This window comes from Oryctolagus cuniculus, chromosome 12 (assembly GCF_051225735.1).
Source record: "Oryctolagus cuniculus isolate XC-2025 breed Fujian yellow rabbit chromosome 12, ASM5122573v1, whole genome shotgun sequence".
In the NCBI taxonomy this organism is placed as follows: Eukaryota; Metazoa; Chordata; class Mammalia; order Lagomorpha; family Leporidae; genus Oryctolagus; species Oryctolagus cuniculus.
In genome coordinates this window covers 52,793,432-52,804,197 of record NC_142878.1, presented here as the reverse complement: position 1 = coordinate 52,804,197, position 10,766 = coordinate 52,793,432, and the positions used below count along the sequence as shown (strand labels likewise).

Below are 10,766 nucleotides of genomic sequence, written 5' to 3'. Positions count from 1 at the left end.
TAATAAATGTTGATGCCTATCACGCACTGCCCCCTAGAGGCAGTTCATTTTACACACATGTGCTGTTCCTGTTTCCACAACTGTGTAATTAGCATACTCTATTTTGTACGTTTTATTAAGCATCCTCACAGGGTTCAGTTGAATGAACTTCAGGTAGTAGACCTCAACATTTGTTACTTGCCACAACCCCTTTCCATCACTGCTCTGGAAAATCATTAATTATACTCAGTTAGATACGTCCCTTCTAGTACTCACCTGGGACGCTGGAATTGTTGTTCTTGACAGAAGACAATTCCCACGAAAATGCTCATACGAATGTTATGTCTTCCAAGCAGCTGAGACAATTTGGTATCTCTCAGATTAAATTTCCCTTCTTAGAGAGCACTCCAGAGAAGTATCCACATTGACGGGAAAATCTTAAGAAGACAGAAGTTTTGCTAGTGCGTCTGTGGTAACAGATGATGTGATTTGAAGATGCCCTGATAAGGAAAGAGCATGACCGGAAGGGTCCCAGGAAAGTGTAACAGTTTGCAAACAGTCAGATTCACCACCTGTGTGTCTGTTGTATTCTCTCAAACAGAAACCATAGAACAGGGGAATGGATACCATCCTAGCCAGAAAAATCCCACAGTTCCAGGAGAAAGCTAACTCCAGTCCTAGGTATAACAACATAGGTCTCAGGGAAAATGTTCAGAAAAGCAGAGTCTCCCTGTGTTGTGTGATTTCACAAAGAAGAATAGAAAATCAATGTCTGCCATTGACGTCACGGAAAATCTTCACTCATCATGGCCCCTTACCTCACTACCACCATAAGAAACAAAGGAAAGGAAGGATGGAAATAGGTTTTCCAGCTCCAGATTTTATCCAGGGATTGTCACTGAGAAAATGTGGTTAAGTGGTAGGCACCAAAAGTCAGCAGCGTGAGAACTGGGTACAAAGAATGGAAGACGGGGTACAGTCATTGTAGCAGAGAAATTAACATGCTGATTGTCTTGTCCCACATCAGAGTGCCTGGCTTCAGCTCCCAGCTCCACTTCCTGATTCCAGTTTCCTGCTAGTGTGGGCCCTGGGAGTCAGTGGTGATAGCTTGTGTACCTGGGTTCCCGCCACCCACATAGGAGACCTGGAGGAGTTTCTGGCTCCTGGTTTTGCCCGAGCCCAGGCTCAGCTAGGCATTCGGTGGGGGCATGAATCAGAAGATGACAGTTCTCCCTATCTCTCTCTAAGATTTATTTATTCATTTGAAAGGCACAGTTACAGGGAGAAAGAAAGAGAAACAGAGAGAGAGGGAGAGAGATCTCACATCTGCTGGTTCACTCCCCAAATGGCCTCAATGGCCAGGGCTGGTCCAGGCCTAACCCAGCAGCCAGGAACTTCCTCCAAGTCTCCCAAATAGGTGGCAGGGACCAAGCACTTGGACCCTCCTCCACTTCTTCTCCCAGGCCACTAGCATGGAACTGGAAAGGAAGTGGAGCAGCAGGACTCAAACCAGCTCCCATGTGGACTGCAGGCACTGCAGATGGTGGCCTTTCTCTCTCTCTCTGTAATAAATATACATAAATTTTAAAAAGAAGAGAAGAGCAATGTCTTCCTTAACCTCTGCTCCTATTGAATCCCTAACCTTTTCTGGCTTTGCATAACTAGTCTGGAAAATGCAGGAAGCTGCCAGGTGTGCACTGGCGCCAGATCGACATGCAAGAAACCCTCAGATGTTTTCAAAAGCACTAGCACTTTCAGAGTTAGCCAGATAGCAGGCTGCTTCCTGACACCTGAAAACACATTAAAAGGGAGGATATTTTATATCCCACTTTTGTGTTTTTTTAGAGAATTTAAAGCTATTCGGGTTTAAAGATAACATAAAGCTATGGTAAGAAAAAGAATGGGTGGAGGGAAAGAACCAGGGCTTCTCTCAACCTATTCATGCCCCTGAGAGAGTAGCATAGTGTGTCTGTCCTACAGGCAAAGAACCTGCGTGAGTTTCCATTAGAGGTGAGGGAGCAAAGGGGAGCTGCCGCTGTTCCAGACACAGAGTAAACATTACATTTGTTTTCTCTCCTTTCTGTTCGCTTTTCACCTCTCTGTGCCTTCTCTCCTGCAACTTCACATAATGAGCTACTTTATATGGGGAAACGAGGAGAGGCGTTTTGATAGAAAGCATCAGACCACGTGGGGGCGGTGCTTCCTTCGACAGAGGAGCTGCTGGAAGCCAGAGCCAGGTGGAGGCCAGCAGCAGGGGGCAGCGCACTCAGTTGCGTGCTTCAGCGGGCCGAATGTGAAAGCAGAAGATCCCCAAGTTTCTAACCAAAAGAGTCACAAGAATGAGAACAGTGAAGCAGGCCCACTGAACACAGTCAGTCCCCGGCCTCCGAACTGAACCCTCAGCGGCTCTAGGAAGAAGAAAGCATGGAGACTCCCCTGAGGGCTTCCCTGGTGCTCCTGTGTGTGCCGCTGACCTGTGAGTGGGGGGAGCAGAGGGGAGGGGGCAGGATGTGTGTGTTAGGGAAAGAGGAGGCACTGGCAACGAAGTCTAGAGGGACCCCAGGACAATGTGGGAACATACAACAAATAAGGAACATTCCCAAAACAACCATGCACAACAGTCAGTCCAGTTTCTTACTGTGAAAATCTTCTGTTCCTGCTGAACAGGGTCTAACGGACAACCACCAGTGACCCAGAGCCCCGCGTTCCTGAAAGTCAAGGAAGGCGAGGGCTTCACCCTGAACTGCAGCTACACAGACGGTACTTCAGACTTCTTCCAGTGGTTTAGGCAGGGTCCTGAGGGGGGGCTCATCTCCCTGATACAAATGCTGTCCAACGTGAGAGAAAAGACCAGCGGGAGAGTCACGGCCATGCTCAGCAAGGAAAATCAGCACTTTTCTCTGCACGTCAGGGATTCCCAGCTCCAAGACTCAACCGTTTTCTTCTGTGCAGCGAGTACACAGTGCCTTCCCAGCACCTGCACCCTGCACCTCAACCTCACCGAGGGACCCGGCTACATCTCTTGTTAGAAGAGTTCCCAGGGTGCTTGTGAGCGAAAGGAAAGAGCCTCTGGAGGGCTGCTTAATTCCACCATTGGAAGACTATGTGCCGATGGATAATGCTTCCAAATATATCTAATGTGTTTTGTTTCTCAGTGAGACGTATTTACTTCTGTCATAACTAATGCAAAAACTTGAGGACGCATATCTGAAGGAGAAAGCACCAAAGAACAAAGGGAGAACACAATGAAAGTCTTGCCTTTGAGCTCTTTTGCAGACTTTCACAAAGATGCAGTATGCACAAAATCTTGAAAGCTATGATCCTTGAATTCAGTCGTGAAAGAAAATATATTTTGACATTCCAAAAAAAATTGGCTTGGAAGAGCAAGTACCAAACCTGAGGGAAAATGATTCAAAGTTTACAATGGAAGGGTGAAAAGGGAACAAAATTCAATGGAAAAGTTGGTACCTCCTTAAAAGGCGATTAAAGTTCATCCAGATAGCAAGAAGAGAAGCCAAAGGGTGTGATAACAGGTTATGAAGAGTGAGGCTTTCGAAAGTGCCCAGGATCGGCAAGAGCTCTAAATTGGTGGGGTGGGAGAACCACGAGGCACATTTAGGGATGACGGTGCAGCGCTGAAGGAGCAAGGAGTGTAGGCACAGACAGTTTAGACCATTGTGTCTCCTATCAACACCCACCAGGGAGCACTCACTGCAGAGGGAGCAGTGAATGGCCATGTGGACCAAGAATCCAACCAGAGGATATTGGCCAGCCTTTGTCCTTGTCCACTTCAGTGGACAATAGACCCATGAATACATCAGCCAAGATAAGAGAACCAAAGGTCCTCTATGAGCTCACAAGCATAGATTTGGTTTCACCAAGTGGGATTTGGCTAATTCTGTTTGCAAAGATCCAGCCATCAGCAGTAGATAAAACCAAGCATTCTGTACGGAGCCCCCACTCCGGGACACCAACAAAACACTTGTTGACAAGTGGATTACATTCTGTCCCCAGAGGTGGTGGAAATCCATATTTTGGGAATATATTTTCCTTGTGTTCCATGGTGCCACACATAGCAGCATCAACTAAGGGCTCAAAGTGTTGGCTTGATCATTATAATCACCAAGGGTCTCACCTCTCTACATCAACAGGCTCATTTATAACAAGGAAGAGTGACAATTGGCATGTGACCATGGGCTCTACTGATCCTCCCACACAGAGCATAATCCACCAGCCACTGGCCTGAAAGAACATGAATGAACACTTAATGTCTCAGCTCATGCACCAGCTTAGGGAAGGCACCCTGAGGCTGGGAGGGCCAGGCTTCAGGATGGTATTGTGCCCCCCAGTAGACAAAATGCACGAAACTGGGAACAGGGTATGGAAATAGGACCACCTCCCAATCAACTCCCACCTTCAGTGACCCTCTTTAGTGCTTCTTGTTCTCACAACTCTTGGTTCTGCTGGACTAGAGATCCTATTTCCATTGTAATGGAGAAGAGAGAGGGACACTTCTACTAGGGAAACAGAACGTGGTTCTTTTTGTTTGTTTTGTGTTGTTTTGCTCTTACCAAACCTGAGTTACATATATTCTGGTCATTCCAACAAAGGAGTTACTACTGCATTAGCGAGGGCAATTGATCCTGAGTGTCATGAAAACATGGGAGTTTTTACTACCTAAAAGCTGGGGAAATATGTCTAAAACTTAGGGAACGACTTAGCACTTTCACACCTAAGATTACTCTAAACAGGAAGCTGTAGCAATGATGGCCAGACAAGGGCAGAATAACCACAGGTTAACACCCTCAAGGAAGAAGGTCTGGGATACCTCCCTGTGAAAGAAACCTAGACTAGTAGAAATATAAGCCAAAGGTGAGGAGAGTCCAGAATGAGCGACACAGCAGACAGAAGGAAAGAGATAATAAATATGAATTACAGCCTCAAAATCAGCTATGGCAATTACAGCTTGACTCACTAACTCCTACTGTCTTTTTATTGTGATGGTTTTAAAATTAGGGATCTGCCTGAGTTCTAGTCCCAGCTGCTCCTCTTCCAGTCCAGCTCCCCACTGTGGCCCGGGAAGGCAGTGGAGGATGGTCCAAGTGCTTGGGTGCCTATACCCGCTTGGGAGACCAGGAGGAAGGCACCTGGCTCCTGGCTTCGGATCAGCGCAGCGCCAGCTATAGCGGCCATTTGTGGGGTGAACTAACAGAAGGAAGACCTTTCTCTTTGTCTCTCTCTCACTGTCTAACTCTGCCTGTCCAAAAAAAAAAAAAAAGATTAGATATCTGGGTAAATTTAATACGGAGAACAAATGATCTGAGCAGGGCAAGGAATGGGCCATCCTGACAATATTGATACTTCCACCATAGTCATCTCTTCAGCTGAGTGCTGCTAAATGAAAATCCCAGCAGCAACTCCGAGGACTATCTTCTGACCACAAAAGCAGTGTTGACAGTGCACAAGGCAAGCCAGAAATGCCACACAGAGCCCCAAAGCAGTTCTCTATCAGCTACGGATACCAAGTTCATGGATTACTTCCGTTTCTTCATGCCTCATGTAGGATAACTCCAAAGGGAATGTTATCTCTTCTCCTGAAGTTCATTACATTGAACTTCAATTGCCCTTAGTGTAGCTGGGAATGCTATCTCTTCTCCTAGTTACCTCATTACATTGAACTTCAACTGCCCTTAGTGTAGCTGGGAATGCTATCTCTTCTCCTAGTTACCTCATTACATTGAACTTCAACTGCCCTTAGTGTAGCTGGCTTGATGGCAGACACTGCACTGGCTTCCTTCCCTTTCCTGATTCATTTCCAACCACTGTTTCCCAGAGTCACCAGCATTAAACTACTTCCACACAAATCCTTGTATTGGAGTTTTCAGAGTTCCAAAAAGAAGATGCAGGAATTCAAATCCTAAGACAAAGGTAGCAATGACCTAGAAGAAACTCTGTGTGTATGTTTCCATTACTAACCAACTGGGCTTTGGAGTATGAGGGATTTTAGTAGTTTCATTCATGGCTAGTGCCAACTCTCATGACTTCTTGTTATCTCTCTGGGTAAGCATATTCAGCCACTACCTCTTTTGTACCATGAACCCATGCTTCTCAGACTGTACCCACAATGTTGCAAGGTTCTCACTTATACTCCCAGTTTGGGGACTGCCCAAGTCCATTTTCTGTTGCTACAATAAAATAATTAGACTAGGTAATTTATAAGGGATGGAAGTTGATCTGACTCACGGTTTCGAGGCTGGGAAGTCCAAGGCCTAGTACAGGCACATGCTTGGCATCTAGTGAGGGCTTTCTGGCTGCATCCTGACATGGTGGAGATGGAGACAGCTCAATAGCTCAGTCTCTGTCTCTTCTCATAAAGCCACTAATGCCATCACAGGGCCCCAGCTTCATGACCTCTTAGACTCTCATCACCTCCATAAGGCCCCACATCCAAAGTCCATTAACATTTGAATCAGGAGATTAGCTTTACAACCCAGGCAGGCTTTGAGCACAGCAAGGGCATCCGCTGGTGCAGACTCCAATTCCAGAATTACCCAGCCCCCAGCCCCAATCAGAAATGCAAATTTCTAATGAATCATGGTAGGGTTTTGAGAAAGTTTTTTGTTCACAATATTTTCTCAAAATGAAAGGAGAGTGATGAAAGCAACTCTTAAATATAAACTGAACTAAACTGTTCGAGGTAATTTAGCACTGGTAAGAACTTCTGCAAGTTACTTCATAGCATCTTAATTCAACACAAACTAGGTCTTTTTAAAGTATTCATGGAAAGCACAAACATAATTAGACATTATGTTGTGCTTCTGCTTATCTCCAAATTAATTAGTGCTCCTCTTTCCAGTCTCCAGGATATACCTTTTTTTTTGTTTGTTTGAGATACTGGAAAAATGTAAAAAATCAAATACACTAATAAAACAGGTGTATTCTTTTTTAAAAAGATTTATTTGAAAGTCGGAGTTGAGAGAGAGATCTTCCATCTGCTGGTTCACTCCCAGATGGACACACTGGCTGGGGCTGAGTTCGGCTGAAGCCAAGAGCCAGGAGCTTCTTCTGCGTCTCCCACATGAATTAAGGGCCGAAGTACTTGGGCCATCTTCCACTGCTTTCCCAGGCCATCAGCAGGGAACTGGATTGGAAGTGGAGCAGCTGGAACTTGTACTGGCTCCCATATGGGATTCTGGTATCACAGACAGCTTTACTTGCTATGCCACAATGCCAGCCCCAACAGGTATATTCTTATCACCTACAACTTTATTATGTTTTCTTTGTCATTTCTATTTTTTTAAATAAGAAATTAATTGTTCAAAATTTCATTATATTTAATTAGTCTTCATTTCTTTATCATTTCTTTTTTTAAGTTTATTTTTTTAATTTGAAAGGCAGTTATACAGAGAGATGGGAGAGACAGAGAGAGAGATCTTCCATCAATTGGTTCACACCCCAAATGGCCACAATGACCAGGTCTGGGCCAGCCTGAAGCTGGGAGCTAGGAGCTTAATCCAGGGCTGCCACTTGAGTGCACTTGAGTGCCTAGCACTTGGGTCATCTTCTGCTGCTTTCACAGGCACATTAGTAGGGAGCTGACTCAGAAGTGGAGTGGCCAGGACATGAACCAGCACCCACATGGGATGCCAGCATCATAAGCAGTGACTAACCCAGCTGTGCCACAATGCCAGCCCCTATCATTTTTTTTTAATGAACAGGAGGAACATAGACAGGGACTGCCACGGTTACAAATGAGACCCTATAAGTTTTGTCTACTAACCCAGGTCCCATTCTTTCCTCCAACATTAGAATTTATCAAAAATTAATTTAGCAGTTCTATTTCCCCTTTATTTTCATCTAAGACCAAAAAGAACCCAGAAGCCATTTTTCACTTTCATATGAGATTATAACCAAAGGTGTTTCTGAACAAGACACCCAAAGTTTTGGAAAACCTTTCTGCAGTGAGACATAACCCCCCGCCCACCTGCCACAGCACTTCCTGCTTAGAAGGAGAATCCTCACCAGACACAGAGGAGGAGCCCAGACAGCAGAAGCTTTGCACCCTGCAGGGAGAGCTGTCAGCATGACACTTGTCAGCCTGCTGTGGGCAGTGGCCATCTCCACCTGTCTGGGTAAGGAATGTGTAGGACTTTATGTGTAATGGTATCTCGTTGGGGACTGTGAAGCAAGAGAGAAGATGAACAGTACAGAAACTGTGTTGCCATTTAAGATGCCAGCTATCAAGAGACAGAAAGTTGCTATGTGCTACCTGGGGCTTGGACCAAGAACAGGACAGGAAGGCAGGAAGGGGAACCAGTTTGTGGGTCTGTTTCTCCTACATGATCCCCCAACGGATTCTCTTCTCACCTCTTGCTCACAGGATCCAGCATGGCCCAGACTGTCACTCAGACACAGCCAGAAATGTCTGTGCAGGAGGCAGAGACAGCGACCCTGGACTGCACGTACGACACTAGGGACAGCGATTATTATTTGTTTTGGTACAAACAGCCTCCCAGCGGTGAGCTGGTTCTCATTATTCGCCAAGAAGCTTACAAGCCACAGAATGCAACACAGAATCGCTTCTCTGTGAACTTCCAGAAAGTATCCAAGTCCTTCAGTCTCAAGATCTCAGACTCGCAGCTGGGGGACGCTGGGATGTATCTCTGTGCGCTCAGGGAGCTCACAGTGAGACAGGTGACAGAGAGAGTCCTACAGAAACCTCAGACTTTGCCCCCGCAGCAGTGAGTAGTGGAATGGAGAGAGTGGCAACAGAATCATGGACTTCTCTTGAAATAAAAGCTCCTCTTCTGACTAGAGTTTCTACACAGACAGATGGATGTCTGCAGCCTTAAACCCTTAATGTAATAGTGATAAAAAAGGGCAGGCCCAGGACTTTCCACTTTAACAAAGTACCTTCACAGGCAGGACTGTGTTTGACCCTCAGAGTTTTGTACGATACTTGTTATAGAACATGCATCCTAAGAATTTTTTCTGCCTTTACAATTTTCCCTGTGAACTCTTACCTCCAGGAATCTTAAATTTCTACTTTGTCAAAAATTGCTATTTATTCTTTTGATTTTCCATTCATGTCCAAAATTGCATCTCCTAAGAACAAGTGACTATTTTTTACAAATGTGTGTGTGTGTGTGTGTGTGTGTGAGGTTAACTTATTTCATTTCTGTGGCAGAGACAGACAGAAGTAGACAGAGTAAGTGCTCACCCACTGGTTTGTACTCCAAATACTCACAACAGCTGGGGCTGGGGCAGGCTGAAACCAGGAAGGAGCCAGGATCATAATCCAGGTGTCCCATGTAGGTATCAGGAATCCAACTACGAGGGTGATTACCATTAGCACCAGGAAGCTGGAGTCAGGAACAGGAGGCAGATATGGAACCCAGGCACCACAATATGCGATGCAGGCATCCCAACCATTGTCTCAATTACTAGGTTAAACACACTCCCCAAAGTACCATCTTAGAACACAACAGATATGACATTGGGAGCTTCACTAGGTAGGGGATCCACTGGGTCTACCAGGGATTTAAAAATGACCTATGTCCATGGTACCTATATCAGATGACCAGAAGAATGAAGGAATACTTTAGAATGTCCTTCTAAAGGCCCAACAAAGGAGCCAGCTCAAAGGCAACACTCTGCAGTTGTAATGCTACCTTCCAGGAAGCTATACCATTTGTTAACCACTGACTGATACATGGCACTGTGGCCTAAGTTTGGAAACTAAGAAATTGAAGCGGAGTCTTCTCATACCACTCCCTGGAACCAATTTCAGAATTCATGTTTTCTTTTCCTTAAACCTAGGCTCTGCTGGACTTACGTGTCAGTTCCCAGAGAAGCAATTCTTCCACTGGGAATTCAGGAAGAGTTCCACTGAACCTGAAGCTGTAGCTGTCAACAAGGTTATTTTGAACTCCTTCTGCCAGTGATCCACCAGGCAAAGGGGCATCATTTGCTGGAAGGGGCAACTGACCCTGCTGATCATGAAGCATCAGGTTGTTAAGGCACCATGAGGGCAAAGAGAAAGATGTCTGGAACTGAAGTGCTTCCCAGTCTTCCCGTGCATACTGAAAGAGCAAAGTGGTTCAGAACTGACAGCCATCATCAGTGAAGATCTGGGTCAATCCACCAGGCCAGCGACGGAAGCCCACTAAGGTGCGACCCAAGGGTAGGGAAATCTTGAGAGTGTGGTGGAGTGGGAGGAGATGAGTATCGGTTATAGCCTTAGTGCCAGTTAGAGAAGTGGAGACTGAAGCTCGTGCCAGGCATGCTTCCTATATTGTGTTTTAAAGAACCTGAAGCCACTCATAATCTTAAAGACTCAGTGGCACAGTGGAAACAATATAAGGCAAAGGTGCATCTGAATAGCACAAAGGAAGGGCTACGAAAATCTCTCATGTGCCTTGTTGTCCCATAAATGCCTGTCTCTGATTTAAGCCATAGCCATGGTGGACAATTCTTGGGGAGCTCAGACTCACTGCAAGTCAATAACATCCAACATTAAACATGCATTTTTTTTTTTTTGCTTTCTATGTCAGGGGCTTCTCCAATGCCTCAGAGTTTCCTTAGCTCCTGGGCAAGCACAGCCCCAGGTGTAGGGGAATCACCACCACTGCTTTTAAATACCACAGGTCAGGAAGACACAGAGGGTAAATGCGCTAACTTTCTGCGCAGAACAATAGATCCCAGGAGCTGCCTCAGTAATGCTCTCTTTGACCTGAAGAGGGCACTGCTTGCTCTGTTTAACAGCATTTATTTGCAGATCCAGTCTT

The 10,766-nt window shown here is 45.6% G+C and overlaps 1 gene segment (V, D, J or C); it reads left to right on the top strand.

The window, feature by feature from the left end:
* Nucleotides 1-2,214: 2,214 nt before the first annotated feature.
* On the top strand, nt 2,215-4,165 carry LOC149123033 (T cell receptor alpha variable 21-like). The segment is given in 2 exon segments: nt 2,215-2,455; nt 2,647-4,165. Coding segments are annotated over 2 exon segments (414 nt in total).
* Nucleotides 4,166-10,766: the final 6,601 nt, after the last annotated feature.